Source organism: Molothrus aeneus, chromosome 3 (assembly GCF_037042795.1).
Source record: "Molothrus aeneus isolate 106 chromosome 3, BPBGC_Maene_1.0, whole genome shotgun sequence".
Lineage (NCBI taxonomy): Eukaryota > Metazoa > Chordata > Aves > Passeriformes > Icteridae > Molothrus > Molothrus aeneus.
The window spans coordinates 90,103,598-90,120,474 of NC_089648.1; the positions used below are offsets into that span (position 1 = coordinate 90,103,598).

General features: G+C 36.9%; 1 protein-coding gene across 1 annotated transcript in view; it reads right to left on the reverse strand.

The window, feature by feature from the left end:
• Nucleotides 1-2,891: 2,891 nt before the first annotated feature.
• Nucleotides 2,892-16,877, reverse strand: part of CYB5R4 (cytochrome b5 reductase 4) — a 29,150-nt gene continuing 15,164 nt past the window's right edge. Inside the window, exons 9-16 of the mRNA XM_066547373.1 lie at nt 16,759-16,791; nt 15,873-15,995; nt 10,778-10,918; nt 9,431-9,583; nt 8,676-8,826; nt 5,992-6,078; nt 4,416-4,580; nt 2,892-3,516 (exon numbers count right to left, since the gene is read on the reverse strand). Coding sequence (XP_066403470.1) covers nt 3,462-3,516; nt 4,416-4,580; nt 5,992-6,078; nt 8,676-8,826; nt 9,431-9,583; nt 10,778-10,918; nt 15,873-15,995; nt 16,759-16,791 — 908 coding nt within the window. The 3' untranslated portion in view covers nt 2,892-3,461. The remainder of the gene's footprint in view (nt 3,517-4,415; nt 4,581-5,991; nt 6,079-8,675; nt 8,827-9,430; nt 9,584-10,777; nt 10,919-15,872; nt 15,996-16,758; nt 16,792-16,877) is intronic.

Genomic DNA, 16,877 nt, shown 5'->3' on the forward strand with positions numbered 1-16,877 from the left:
AATAGGACCATTTAAAATAAGATCAGGAAAATCATATATTAACTCTTTAGGAGTGCAGATATATTTTTAAAATAAACATATACAGGAAAAACCTAAAGACAGTTAAAAAACAAAACCACCAAAAAACCTAAACCTACTTTCACAGTACTATTGTGACTATTTATCAGTACTATTTACATTACTAGTGATCAAAGACACAGATATTGAGACAGATTTAGGCATCAAACTGGGCTTCAGATGTATAGAAAACATTGTCTGACAGGCATAAATGGAAGGAAAAACAAAGAGACAAACAAAAAGGATGATGTTGATGTTGACAGGTCTGGCTTGTCCCTGAATATTTCAAATGGCCCTGGGCATCCTTAATCCCACATCCAGCACAAGCTCTCAAGACCTGCACAGGCTGTGCTGATTTGAATTCTAGTGATTATAAAGAGCTCAGAAAAGTAGCTCTGCTGCAGGCAGCTCATTTTAGACATCTTATTTTCAATCTAAATCCTGCTCTGGGGAGATCAAATAGAAAAAAGCATTGAACTGTAAGGTGTTTAATACTTTTTTACCATTTTTTCCCCCTGTCATTTCACCCCTTGCCCCTTTTAAACACATAATGCAAAGAATGAAAGAGTGGGAAAGTATCTCAACTTGACAAAATCAGTCATGGTACTCTCAATATCATCCTATAAAGGAATAAAAAAGCTATAAGGTAGTGCTTATATGAGCAGAGATAATTGCTTTATGTGTAAAACATTTTGATATTCACTTAACCACAGAACACTGTATTGAGTACTGGAAGCACTCAACTGAATATTTTAAGTACTTTGTTTCTCTTGCTTGTTTTTTAAGTCACACAATTTGCTGGGAGATACACTTTATCAGCACCAGCTCACACACAAACACAGAAAACTTCCAGGAATCACAGAATCATTTAGGTTGGAAGAGACCTCTAAGATCATCAAGTCCAACCTTCGAACAATCACCACCTTGTCAACTAGACCATGGCAGTAAGTGCCATGTCCAGTTGTTTCTTGAACATTCCATTGCATGGTGACTCCACCACTTCCCTGGGCAGTCCATTCCAATGCCTGACAGCCCTTGAAGAAATTCTTCCTGATGTTCAACCAGAGCCTTCTCTGGTGCAGCTTGAGATGATGCCCTCTAATCCTGTCACTGGTTGCCTGGGAGAAGAGGCCAACCCCCACTTGGCTGCAGCCTCCTTTCAGGCAGCTGTAGAGTGAGAATGTCTGAGCCTCCTCTCCAGGCAAACAACCCCAGCTCCCTTCTCAGCTGTTCTTCATATGACTGAGGCACTCTCCAGACCCTTCATCAGCCTTGTTAACTTCTTTTAGACTTGCTCCAGCACCTCAATGTCATCCTTGCAGTAAAGGGGCCCAGTACTGGGCACAGCACTCAAGATGCAGCCTCACCATTGCAGAGTACAGGGGGACAATCACTGCCCTGGCCCTGCTGGCCACACCATTGCTGATCCAGGCCAGGTGCCATTGGCCTTCTTGGCCACCTGGGCACAGCTGGCTCATGTTCAGCCATCGTCAACCAGCACCTCCACATCCTTTTGCGCTGGGCTGCTCTCCAGTCAAAACATTTTGTGCCTGTTTGATCACATCACCAGCCAAAAAGGTTAATTACAAGAAAAAAACCTTGGCTGCCAGCAGCTCCATTTTAACATCAGCATTAAGGCTGGGCTAATTCCTAATGCAAGCAGCCAGACCATAACGATTGCTGCCTTCAAAAAACATTTCACCTTTATTTTAGATGCTTAGCCTGATGGCCATCACTTTAGGAATGTATTATAAAATTTATGACCTGCAACAAGTTTTTCAAGTATTTGAACAATATAAGTAAAACTTAAAAGATCCACTTCAGGCATTTTTAACAAATTGTATCATATCTGGATTAGCAAGTTGAAGTCAAATGACCATTTGTTGCTGAGCTACTCACACAAAGATCTATTATCAGTAATAACAAATCTATTCAAAACTCCAAAGAACATCTGAGGCTTTTGAACTATGACAATTAATCCCAAATTACATGTGAAAAATCCTCAAAGTGCCTAAGGTTTTGAGAGCCAGTCCTGGGGAAAACACACAACTCTGCTTATCTCAGCAGAAAGTTCACTCTGGAACTTTGAAAAGTGTCCCTTTACTTAACTGCACTGTAGATACCAAATTATGACTGCTCTCAACCAGTCTTCTGAAATAACTTGTGACCTATGGGCAACAACTGACAACCAGATCCTTTTCTAATTTCAAGTCCAGTAAACTGAGGAGGGGCACTGAAGAGATGACAGTCCAGTTAAGCATAGCCAGTCACTATCAGATAGCAATTTTAGCCTCTTTAAAGGGTATAAAGATATTTTTCTTGAATGTATTAATTAACTACAAGTCTTGGTTCTTAGGAGGAAGAAATATCAATTCAACACAACAGGAAGACAGAAACAATACTAGATGTCAAAAAAACAACACCTACATAAAATAATGACAACACCTACAAGGGGAGTAGCTGCTCTACTGCTTTTTTCTCCCAGATACTATTAGGCTGCAGATTACTGCCTCATGATAACTCATTTTTAATAATGGAGTGTAAAAAACCACACTGATGGAAAGAACATCACTTAATACTAGTGCAGCCTGTCAAATATTTTTAGATATTTCTGTGGTCCTAACCCTGGTATCTGTGATGTCATGTTTTTATCTTCAGATTGTGTCACAACAAAGGATGCCTGACATCAGTCAAATGGTCACATGGGAAGTTTTGCAGGAGACCAAGACTCCATGGCTCTGTTTTGACTCCTCAGCTGGAGTACTAAGCTTGTGGAAACCTTTCTTTATAGCACTTAAATGAAAATATTAAAAAAATTGGAGAAACACATGAAGTAATGTAAAATTGTTATTTTTTTATTATTTGATGTAAATTTTATATGTTACCAAAGGTACTTTTCTTCTCTGTTTACAAAGCCAGAAATGTATCTGGATCACTTGCAAGTCAAATAAGAGACATCAGATGAAAAGGAAAATTTTTCAATGACCGATTACCTGAGTTACAGTGCAATATTTAATTTCAGACAGTATTGCTCTTTGGACTTTTTACAGTAAGAAATAATAAGCTTTATCAAGTCAAAACCTTAATCAGAGCTTGTCACAAATTTCAGAATTCTCATGAACCAACAACATGAAAGACCTGACATAATGTATACTACACTTTTTTGCTTGCCTCTACAATAAATTAATACCCTGGATGACTTAAATATTAGCAAAAATATTTACAAAAAGAAGATAAAACACAGTATAAAACTTCTTTTCCAAGATATGCTTCTTCCAAGAAACAGTTTGGTACCAAGAGTGAAATTTCAAGTCTTACAAAATTGTTTCTCACTTATTTAAATTCATGAAGATAAATAAATAACACTGAATTATACAAACAAACATTGATATCCTCCTATGAGTTTATGCAGTAAAAGCATGTATCTCTTCTTGGGAGTATCCAAGGTCCTTCAGATATCTGAAAGTCAGAAATCAAGTTGGCAATATTAATATTTGGAACTCAAAACCCACCACAGACACAGATGAAGCATAACTTCAGCACCACTTCCTTGTTTTTATTCAGACATGCACATTCTACTTTATCCCTGCAAATACATTTAGAAAACAATCAATGACCAGGAGCTCAGATATACTACATAAACTTTTTGGGTGATGAAAACAATTTCTAAAATTACATACAGATATCATCTGAATTATCTCAGATTTCTCAAGAGGCAGCATAATTACTGGCCAATACACGTTGACTTCAGTAGGACTGCAGAAATGCAAATGCCATCATATTCAATATTTTGAAGCTGGGCTTCAATAAATTTCAAGAGAAATTTAGAGGACCTTTTATCTTAAAACATGTATTAAAAAAAGGAAAATACTAGGTACAGACACAAATAAATGCATTAATTTTAAAAGAATTGAGAAAAATGCTTCTGATAGAACAAGTGCTTTGATCTTCTGTAACTTAATTTATCAAGCTAACACCAAGAAAGAAAGCTTATTTCCTATTATTACAACTTTTCTATGAACATCACATTAAAAGCAGCATTTAAAACCTTGGGGAAAAAAGGGCACTGTTAAAGAGTTGCTTTTAGAAAGTTCTGGATGACGTACTAAGTAAACTCACAAAACTTATACATTGCTGATACTTACTCAGCTATACATAAATATAAATATACTCCTCAAGTATGGCACAAGGTGACTTTTTTAATTCCTTTTTTTTTGTTTAAATTTTGAAAATTTTCTTAGAAAGCAGACAACAGAAAGCCATTTTTTAAAGACTACCAAATCAGAAACACTACAGGTGATTAGGTGATCAAATTCTAAAAAAATTCTCACTTTCAGTTCATTATTTAAAATACTCACTGTACTCCTTGTTCTGTAAAAGGTGCTGGACCACAGATGCAGATAAGCACTTTGGAGTCTCTTCTGCTTCTTTTCACAAACTCAGACAGAAGAGATGGAGAAATCTTCCCCTGTTTACCTACCCAGTCTTTTGATGGTTGTGAAAGAATGAACTGAACCTCAAACCTGGTAAGGAGAAGAATATTTCATAAATATTACCCCCAATTACAAATCTGCTACACAAAATGCTAGTGACCACGACACTGATGTTTCCTATGATTACCTTCCTGTTCTGCTCAGCTCCCCACCACAGTATCAGATCTCACAGATATTTAGTCATTCCTATTGATCAAGTCAGTCAAATCACCTCCAATATTGCGTATTTATTTAGCCAAATCTTTCAATGTTAAAAATTCCAGCTTTCTATTTCACCTTACAAAAAGCCCCAGCCATTAAGCTGGGCACCAATTAAGATACTTAAGCACAGATTTTACTGTTCCATTAGCACTTTTTCACAAACCTTGGTGCAGCTCAATACACAAGCAGTGAGATAAGAATGCTTGGCCAAGCTTGTGAAAATGTCAGTGCAATTTCAGTAATGAGAAAATACTCATTACTGAACGTTGCTTTCAAAAACTCACTAACAGAATAGCAACTGAGTAAAAACCAAACACTTCTGTATCTGAGGCTCCTATGGAAAGGGAGAGCAGGCTTTTACTGTAAATTTGCACAATGTCTGGACTACAAAGCTTTGAATGTGCCAGACATCACTAGGGTACGAAATAGTATTGATTTTTCACTTCAGAGTTGTGAAGGAACAAGTGGTTACTACTGAGGAAGAATTCAACTAAGAATTAACCATAAACAAAACATATTTTTATCACAAAAAATCTAAGCAGTGACAATTTATCTTGTGGTAACAGCAAGGGAACTGAAATTAAAGGGTAACCTGATAATCCTCTGTCTCCTGACAGAACCATGGCATGTTGAACTAATTTAACATTACATGTGCACTACTTGCATTTTAATCTGCAATTACATAGTAATTGAGGGCAAAATGCAACAATTATTAAGAAAAAATTAAATGAGCCTATTTAAACTTTGAATTTCTATATAAGCATTTTCATAACCAGTGACACCAAAATGATTTTTAGAAGACTTCTCTAAATTCAGAATGTTTCTCCTGGGGTACATTCTCCTTCTCTCTTCTGTGTTCCTTTTTGCATAACTGTTTTCTATCGTTAAGGCTAAGGCAAATTTTTTCTGCATCAAAAAGCTTCTCAACTTTTTTATTAGATGATTAGATGATTTTAGAAATCATCCAAGCCAACATATCATCTCCAATAACCATCTATTAAACACTGTAAATCAAATCTCTGGCTTCCCATGGGACCTACAGAACATAACAACATTGCCTCTGCTATGCATCTGTGAGCAATGGATCTCCTTCCACTCCCTAGGTCCTATCATATTCTTAAATGAGAGCTTAGAGAATCAGAATCTGGCCTTGTGCTAAAGCTGAACAGTTAGTCTAAGCCCAGGACTTGTTCTGCACACAGAGATGTTACAAGTTGTTCTCCATAAGACTTTTAATTACCTTTCATCTTTAAGAGCTAATTGCTCTAGCTGGTTTCTCCAGAGTATGTCATCCTCAGTTTTGTTGAAGAAGATCAGCTTCACTGTCCTTAAAAATACAAAACAAAAATTAAAATTAACTGCAGATTGTTTCTGTTAAAGAATCAGAATTTAATGCATCATACAGAAACCTTTTACTTATATTGTTTGTTTTTTCCAGAGGCATTATAAGTCAAAATGAGGCACACTGAACAAGCTTTGAAAAACTAGCCTGGTATAGATAAAACAGCACCAAATCAGCTATGCTCCATCTTTAAATACTAAAACCATCTTATTCAGAAACTAGAATGTGCCAGAACCTTTACATGCTTCCCAGGGCCCATGCTTCTCTGAAAACAAGGAAAATAAAGCCCACTACACAAAAGTAGTGCTCTAAACAGTTGCATTGTGCACCACAGCATTGAGTGTTACTCAGGTGGTGGAAAATCAATAAAAAGTGCATAGGAAAACCATGCATTTTGTTCATGGGCACAAAAGTAGAAATTGATTATTTGGAGAATGGTGTTTTGAGACACCCTACTCCCCAGGGATCTGCTGAAGTTCTGCTCAGTACTCAGCACTATAAAGAACAGAAAATTATAAACTTGGAATAAACTGCTTGCAGTCTTGCTGGAAATAAGGGAGAACACAACTAAAATGAAGAAGTGGAAATTTAGATATGATCCCCACCAGTAAAGAAAAACTGGTTGACAGAATGATAACAAAAACTTAGACAACAAAAAAGAAGCTTCATCAGCCCTTTGTAAGGAAAGAGAGTGAATCTAACATATTGGAAACTACTTCAAGGGATGTAGATTTTAATGAACTAAAAACACTGGTATGCAAGGTCATATGGAAGACTGCTCAGAAAGAGGAGTTGGAGACCCTTAAAGGATTTTAAAATGGAGGAAGGAGATAGAAAGCTAAAAAATTACCTTCTGAAAAGACTAATGATGAAAGTGGGACACTATATTAAAAGTGAATATGACAACAGAGGGGTAATTTAGGAATGAAAAGCTGGAGACAAAGATACAATGATCAAGGAGAATCAAGAATAGATTACCAGCATCCTATACTTGAGAAGAGCATTAGCCCCCTACCTAGTGTTTAGTGTCTTTGTGCTTCAGTCTTCTTTAAGAAATGTACCCACCTGACTGCAGTTATACACAACCAGTAAAAGGAGCAAAAAATCCTCATCTGAAAAAGGAAGCGTAGAGGACCAATATTCTTTTATAGTTAATACTTTGGCCAAATTTAATTTGGCCTGTAAGAGAGGAAACAAGGCTGCAGAAAAAGCATCATGACTTGATGCACAAAAGGATAGTGCAGCTATGAAGGGAACAAATTGTTTTGCCCGTTTACAGTAGGCAAGAAATAGACTTACAAGACAATAGGCAGACTTTGTCTGTACAGTAAGAATGAAAATCCAGTTGTCTGAGCCCATTACAGCAGATGCAGCGCAGGAAAGCTGAAGATTCTCCAGCATTCACAGTGCAGCCCCAGAGGTTCAGCACCACTCACCCAGCCCTCCAGACAGAGGTGGCTTTGGCACCCTCAGGAGACAAGTCTGTCATTGTACAGATTACTCCTCATCTTTCTGCAATTTGTGTCCTAGCATATACAAACCAAACTTATGGCTAGTTACTTTGCAAAGATCATTCTATGCAATACCGCTCATATATATACACACATATGTATCTCATGGAGATAAACATACATATATTAAAGACAGTCTGGTAGTACTTTCCCAAAAAATAAATTGAGGGTTAAAGATCAAATATCAGGCCAAGGAACCAAATTGCCTAGAACAGTCAGAAAAACAAAGCCTTAAAAATGGAACCTGCCTCAGTTCAAGTCACTCCAGCACCTAACCAGCCTCCACAGCAAGAAGGAAAAATTCATTTACTTTGACTAGTAAGGAAACAGATGCTGCTGCACCCTAAACTAACACCGAACTCCCATATGAAATTGTGCTGAAAAGAGCTAAAAATGAGTTCCCACTTTGTCAGATGATAGACTCATCCTTTGGCTTCACAAAGCCAGTCAACCACTTTTTATCTGCTACTGACAATACAGGACATATTGGAAGAACCAAACAGTACAGTCTCTTTGCTCACAAAATAGGATTATATGTAACTGCTGAAATATAACAATCTAAGAATAGTGTCTGGATTTGGGGTCCGTTTTTTTGGAAACAAACTTTTGCAGTCTATGTCATCCTTTGTAGCTTTAGTATGAAGATTAGTGTACAATTAATCTCTCTGTGTTTCAAAAGCAGAAGTGCTAGTTCTGCAAGACATAACCTGTTCCCTTGAGCAAGAACAAGCAATGCTTTCTTCTGTAGATTTTATAGAGTACAGAATGTATATGCAATACACATATTTTCATGAATTCAAATATACTTAATGCTGTACTTACATAAGTGACATATAAATCTGTGAAAACTGGAACTCATCTGGGAACAATGTGTTACTGCTGCTTAGCAGGTGAAAACCATAGCTAACTATTCTAATGTATCAGAGAGAAGCCAATAAGCAAATAAGTGGAAGTTGCCTCAGCCTCAGACAGACTCTTCCCTAAAGCATGCCAGAAAAATGCTTTCATACCATTTTATTGTGGTAATTGTTTTATTAACACTGAAGCTTGTGTGTCAAGAAGTCCACATACCTCAGACAGCTAACTTCAGTCAGAGCAAAATTCAGCAGCTTAACCATTGGTGTGAAACCTGTGCCTCCTGCCAATAAAAGGAGATCTTCTGAAGTTTGAACTTGTGACTTCTTGAAGTTGCCTTCAGGATTGCTGACAGAAATATAGTCTCCTTTATTAAAAAAATAAAAAGTAAACATTAATTTGATGAAAACAGGCTAATTAGCATTCTGATTTTTTAAAGGCCATTTCATATTGCCTTCATCTTTGTAATATTAGGGTTTCTTTCAGAAAGGTACTATATATACTTCACATAAGGATCATTCTTGTTAAAAGAAGAGATGTACAAATAAAATGTTTTGCCTTGATGAATTTTACACAATGAGAACACAACATTTGCAAAGTCAGTATTAAAAATCTACCTCTGTATCTGAAATGGAAAAGGAAGTACATCCTAAGTCCCATAAAAAAGACCTCCTTTCTTTATGCAAAAGTACAAGAAGTTGTTCTCAGAGCATAGGACATCAAAGCCATCAACTATGATGCATGATAGAGCTCACATACATCACTCAGGAGAGAGCTTTCTGTAATGGACAACTGTTTACAGTGAGGACAAGCCTTTACACTCAGGAAATGGAGAGTAAGATTAAAAGAAGTTTTCGGTAATTCCTGATTAAGCAGGTAAACAATCAGAACGTCACAATACTCAGATAGTGAATCTTTAAAAACAATGCAATTGTTGCAAAACCAAACACAACCCCCCAGCATATATTTACCAATTTCTAGGTGGTCAAGTGCCTGTGTGAACAGTCCATGGGAATAAATTTTAACCATTAAATATATATGCACACCATCATGGCAAGGTGGTTCTTGGAAATCCAGTGGCAATAAAGGCAACACAGGTGTGTATGGTTTTACTACCTCTGTCCCTAGAGAGCAGACAGAAATACAGCTCAAATAATATGAAAAGTACTCTACATACAGATACTACAAACAAATACCAAAATAAGCAAAGAGTAAATAAATAACCTGTATATACATAAAAATAAAACCATCCCATGCTTTTACACAAGTTATTACTTTCCACTGCACCAGTTTTTATTACAGAATTGGAAGTCTTCTACTTCCAATTAAAAACTTGAATATGGTATTTCCAGGCTACTTAGCAATTCAGGACACAGGATGAAAAGATCTTGAGTCATTCCCAAAGAATATGAAAATCTAAACATTTTCATTAATTTTCAAGTACCACAGAGCTTGATTTATTTTAAATTTAAACAGCAGATTTTTAATACTGTAGAAGTATATTTTCTTGCAGTATCATTTCAAAAAGCTATTGTATAATGATAGTAATACCTCAATAGCTGGACACTGCTAAAGAATTAGGAAGGGAGGAGGAGGAGGAAAAGATCATAACAGTTCTAAATTAATGGATGTTTAAAAATTCTTCTGAGAAGTCTCTACCATGTATACTGCAATCTAAGTGCAGTGACCAGTATAACTATTAATATGCAAATTTTAAGAAGTACCCTTTAAAATAGTAAATTGGCTATTTCTTTGACCTTCTGTTTTCTAAGCTTTTGTAAAATTTTGAAGAATAGTACATTGAAGAAAAGCACATGATTTTCAAGACACATTCCTCTCATAACCTCACATTATTATTAATATTGCACAACTTGAGTGTAAAGCAGAGTAACCATGACTACTATAAATCCTCCAGAAGGAAAAAAAAAAAAAAAAAAAAAATTGCAATAGTACCCTTCTCATTTCAAAAAAGCTGCAAATTAAAAGGAACTGACTAATGATACATATACATGCACTACATACACATACAATAACCTCTACACTTCAAAGATGAACAGCACTGCTTTGGCTTTTTTTCAAGGAAGAGTTGGCAGTAGAGACCACCAGTAAGGTCACCAGTAAATGCCAGCCATCTCAATAACTAGCTTTCCATTATTATTAATCCAGTCAGTTCATTATTAATTACTGACTGTGATCCTGGAAGCAGAGACTTGCTAACGACAATCAGGGAGTTAGTGGCCATGGACTTGGCATTTTCCCAAAACTATGAAAAGGATTTATGTAAATATATCTATTATAACATTCTCAATTTTTCTTACCTGCAATAATGTGTTTGAGGTAAACATGTTGTCCAGTAGGAACACGGAGATGTGTTCCCTTAGGCAACATTAGGCAGAAGAGTTTGGTGTCATGGGTAACTTCTGTCTTAGAAACCAACTTGCATTTTCTGTAGAACACTCCTAAAAAAAATTTTTTGTTAGTTAAGTCTCAATCTGTCATTCTGTAATTATGTATCCTTCAATAAGAGCGACAAATGTGTGTATTTCACTATATACTTATAAAAAGACAATAAAGAGATGCTTCTTTTGTGATTACTTATAACAATTTTTATAATTTTGGACTAAGGACTCATTTCAAATGTTATTTTAAGAGCCTCTGAGTTATTGACTGGGAATAAGTAGAAAAGCACCAATAACTATCAGAACCATTTGTACCACATTGCACCTGCACTGAGCTCCCCATACAAGTACATCACGGGTACATATCTAAGCAGAACAAAAGCAGCTGGTGGGATGCAAATAAAACAGAAACCAGCACAGCACCAGCCTGCCCACAGCCACCCAGCAGGCTGAGGGAGGTGATTCTGCACCTCTGTTCTGTTCTTGTGAGCCCTCACCTGGGGTACCATGTTCAGCTCTGGGGTCCCCAACATAAGAAGGATGCGGACCTGCTGAAGCAAGTCCAGAAAAGGGTCACAAAGAGGACCAGAGGGCTGGAGCATCTCTCCTGTGAAGATACACTGAGAGAGGTGGGGTTGTTCAACCTGGAGAAGAGAAAGCTCCAGGGAGCTTATAGGAGCCTCCAGTAAAAAAGATGATCATGAGTAATTTTCTCTCCTCTACGAGAGCATTTTTCAGCCAGGCCTTTGTTTCAGCACTGCAATATTTTAGCTCCAACCTGGAATACCAGTGTGATCACGGCACCACACTGCCTAAACAGGTTTCTAACTCAATCCCATTGGATATTTTTATGTAAAGCCTCTCAAAATTTGGCAGGTTCATGTATGAGAACACTTGAGCATAACACTCTTCTAACAACACTTTCTACATTAGAGCAATTTCAGTGAAGCAACGTTTTATTCTCCCTTTTTTTCCATGGTATTGAAAAATACTCATGTTGCTCACATGAAAAGCTGAGCTACTCATGAAACAGGAGAAGATGCAAAGGAAATTCCAACCAGGCACCACCATGAGGATGGTCTGGTCAAACACTGGGACAGCTGCTCAGAGGGAGTCTGTCCTTCGAGTATTCAAACCTTGACTGAACAGCAGGTTAGATCAGATGACTTCTAGAGCTCCCCTTCAGCTAAGTCAGTCTACAATTGGCATTTTTCTGCATATGCTGGTCTTCTTAAATTATTGAAATAGCTGCTAGTGAGTTATCCACTACAAATGCCTGCAGAAACACAACATAAAGCTTCTGACACCAAATAAATATTTCTTTATTAAGATTTTCTCACATCTTTCATCTAACATCCTACAGATCCCTTATTTTGAGTGAACAAGCATTTCAGATGAATCAAAAGAATGCTTAAAGCCCTGAAAAAGTGGAAGTCAGTAATTCTACTTCATACCAATCTTGAAGTAAAACAAAACATCATCTTTCCAGTTATATAAATATTATGAAAAGTTTGTGGAAATTTGTTTTCTATCCTTCTTTTGAAAAACAATACACAATAAGATTGCAAAGTACAGTAGTCAAATAAATATGCCAAGATTGCTGTCAATTCTGCAGACTTAAGAATTGCTTAAAAGGATGTGTGAGGTTGGTAATGTAACCCTTAACACTCATCAACTAATACTCTTACACATATTTGGGCATGGAGAAAGAAGTTAAAAAACTGATTCATCAACTGATTCACTATTCCCTGACAATTTTTTCACCTTTCCAACCTGACTAATTCCAGCCTTTTCCTCATAAATAACCTTTATCTCCCTATTTTTAATACACATATTTTCACAATTGCCACACAGAACTTTCGTCCTCATTCATCCAATATAACTTTTGGAAACTTTCTAAGTAAACTTCTAGTTTAGACTGTAGTCTTTGCCACATTAACTAAAATTAGTTCATTATCAGCCATTCCTATAAAATCTGAGGCCACAAGCAAAAATAACTGTCAAAGCAGAAAAGCCTTTCAACAAAAGGAGCTAGCCCCTAGTAGCAAGCTGAAGCCAAACAGTTGGTTTTGTCAACCCACAAAGCCATGTTAATGTCAGATGCCAAAGATTTATAATTTGCTACTATACAGAAGCAAAAGGTACTGTTCTCTCATCATGATGTCAGTGTCTAGCAGCAAATCCTAATTTTTCAAAGTGACCAAAGTAGTCAGTGAGCAGATTAGGTTGGATTAAACATTTTGCAGACATCAAGTGGCAGAACTGCAGCTCCTGATCTAGGAGAAGCAGCCCTGCAGCGCCTCACTACCAAAGGCTTGCCACAAAAAAACAATACAATCATGGACTTCACTCTCTAAACTCATCTTCCACCTTTGCTGGATTCAAGAACTACAGTACCTTGATTTATAGGCATACAAATTCAGTTTTAGTAACAAAGCTGCTGTAAAGATAACAATAGCTTTTGGAGAGTATCATCCTTCTGCATACTGCATGTTCTTCCTTGTCATGAAAGGGATCTTGAACATTTTTCTTTAATGATGTTCTTTTGCTTTTCTTCAATGACAAAACTTCAGTGACAATTCTTATTTCTTAGTTACTAGTCATAATCCTAGTGATGCTCAGTGGCAGCATTAGCCTGTTGGCTTGGAAAAAAAACGAATAGCTCCACTACCCTTCCATCTCAGGTAGAGGAATTCCACCCCATTCTCAGGAAGCATTTACCACCCAAACATGCTCACCAACCAGCTGCTGAATGTTAATCCTTATTTTGTTCAGGTTTCTCGGTTATGGAGCCTCAAGTACTACTACTGCCAATGGAGTATGCTAATGGACATAGTACAGCTAATGGAGGTTAGACCACAGCTAAAGGAAGGTGGCTTCCCACCACTTCCAGCAGCAGCCCAGTTTTAGGAGCTAAGACAACCATGACCCCTCACTGTTGACCATCAAATCATCAGCACCCCCAAATGCTTAAGTTAATTACTAGATTTCACAAGCTATTTGATATTACCCAAGAAGGCCAGCCATGCTCTTCCTGGATGGCCTCTCTCCCCTCCCAAAATAAAGTTCCCACTGAATCAACACCTTCTAAACTTTCCCTGGTCATGCAGCACCCTGTCACAGTGTCGGTCTCACTGATACACAGTAAGTGCTGCAGCAGCACTCTGCTCCCTTCTGGTACTTCCAACCAAAAGTTATCATAGGCTGCCAGTACCATCTTTGCATTAAGTTGTTTTTCCTGAAGAAGACCTTTATCACTTTTTTGTAGAATTTAGACATGCCTGCTTCAGAAATAAACATTAGATAACTTTATAAAGTATAGATGCTTCTGCACATGTGGTGGTCACACACCCATCCTTTACAAACTCATTTATGAATGCTGTCTTATCAACAAGTAATAAAGACATAACATCAAGTAAACTTCCAAGCGTCAATCTTGGCTGGTTTTCAGCCCTTCTTCCTGTGTTCTGAATACAATGGAAGTGTTTTAACTGGTCAATACACACAGAAAGACTAAAAACTCAAAGACAAGAAAATCCCAATTAATTAAAGACCATTGCTCCCATAAGCACTCACTATTCACAGCCTTGCCATCAAAGTGGAATCATTTTGGGTAAAATGATATTAGAAAGCACAGTTACCAAAAGAACTAGTAATACACAAAAATTGAGTAAAATAAACTGAAAAAAAAAGTGTAACAAGATATAACAATATAACATTATCTAGAAAGCATCAGTTACTAATGCTCAATATGTATTTTGTCAATTGCATCTAACCTTCCTCATTTGCAAAGGATCTATAAAGCCACTATATCCTACATCTCTTATTCTTTTAGATTATCTTCTCTTTCTGTTTTCTATAATCACAAAAAGTGATGAGGGAGAAAATGACCAACAGACAGTGGACAACACATTAAATCAGGCTGTAACCCCTTAGATACAGAGCATTGTATTGAAAAATCTAATTTTAAAGTGGATGACTCAACAGTTTCTGAAACTCTCAAAAGGAAAATTACATTCCACATAAGCTAAAGGTAGCAAGAGAGGTGAGCTTTCCTGCAGTCTTCCTTTTTGTACCACAATAATCTCTCAACTCTAAAGGTCCACGTAGCGTAACTGAGGGCCAGTAAGAGGTGTACAACATGGTGTGCAACATTTCATTAGCTCTTAAAAAGGCACAGCTCTGCTTTCACACAGAATAAGGCACACTATAATCCAAGAGTCAATTTTTGAGCATTATTAGAGAGAGGACCAAGAGGGTTTTGAGAAACTAGGTGACAGCAATAACACCAGGAGTGTGATTATATTACACAATGTAATTGTGCAGAAATTTTTAATCTAGCTGAAAAAAAAACCCCAAACCCACACTGATTACTGTAACATATTTTGGTGCTGCAGCAAGTTCATACTATTCTGTTACCACAAAATGAATCCATATATAACATTTACTGCTTGTAGACACAGCTTATTCAGAGCTGGCTTTAGTACCTACACATGACTTGAAGCCCCTTATTTAATCTGAGCTCAAGTTACAGAGATGCAGAGTATTGGAACAACCTTGCAGCACTGACAGATGTTACTGTATGTACAGTAACAACTGCAAGTGAAGGTTTTTGATACTTCACTCTAGTTACTCCCATAATGATTGACACATGTCCATGTATGCTCTCCTCAGGGTCTACTGAGGTTTTCATATGGACAGAGAGATCACTAAGCACACAGGTAACCATGAGATGGAACAACACTCAGGCAGTATTCCCCTTCCAATACTAGGTTCACCTTCAACTCCACTGTGGGACAAAACAAACTAACTAACTAAACTAAAACAAAAAAACCCTCCTCCAAATCAAACTCTTTCTAGGAAAATTCCTGGATAGCTTTCAAGATCAGAATTTCAAATTGTGAAAGAAGTGAAGGTACAACAACAGAAAAAGAAATCCTGGAAAAATACAAATATCACTGACAAGCTCCAAGAAGTCCTAAAATAGTTGGTAGCTGGCTATAAAATTGCTTACCTCTGTCTGTGCGTTTGATAAAAGTATCATGACCCTCAGAGGGCTGTCCCAGATTTTTCCAATGAACATTATCCTTTTTCTTTAAGATAATCTCTACTTTCCCTACTTTTTCAGCAATATTTACTAAAAGAGAAAAGATTTCATATTGTTACTTTTAGTTACACTATGTACAAAAAAATATTTCACACATAAACTATAAAGACATTCAGAACAATTACTCATTTCTCAAGACACATGTAATTAATTTTTGAAGTAGAGTATCAAATTAAAATACTTCCAGCTATCTCTCTATAATATTTTAGAGTGCAGTTAAAACAAGCACTAACTGGATATGCATAATTAATACACATTATTTGCTTAACAGTTTGTGGAACCAGGACAGCTTCACAGACCATCTGGTCAAGAAAACACTCATGAACCCAGAGTCCTCATGTACTGGAAATTGTTAGTTACCACTACTTACTACCTTCTTTTCAAGGCCATTTGAATTAACAAGTAAATCCAAGAAAGTCTCAGGCTAAGAAAAGAATAGTTTAAAAATACACAACAGAACTAACTTCTAGCTCTTTTAGCCTTCAGTCATACTCAGAGGGATCAGAGCACTATCAGCTTATTACTTTCACGGGCCCAAATGCCACAATTAAGAAAAAATATTTCATGTTATGACTTGGTTTGATTGACTCTGTCAGGACCTGGTGGTAAGTAAAACTGTGAAGTATCTGATGAGTCAGAAAAATAAACTGAAATTCCCAATTGAAATTGAATTCTGGTATCAGAATCATAGAATATCGTGAGTTGGAAGGGACTCATAAGGATCATGGAAGTTCAGCTCTTGACTGGACTATCCTAAAAGAGATACAGAAGTGCTGCAAGAGACAGAAATTACCAGCCACATCTTCTGAAACTGCATGATCCAAGTCTGAAATAAAAACAAACAAACTGTGTGTTAAGCATTAAAGAAATTCTATTACAGCCATCATATACACACAAAGTATAGGTAAGTCC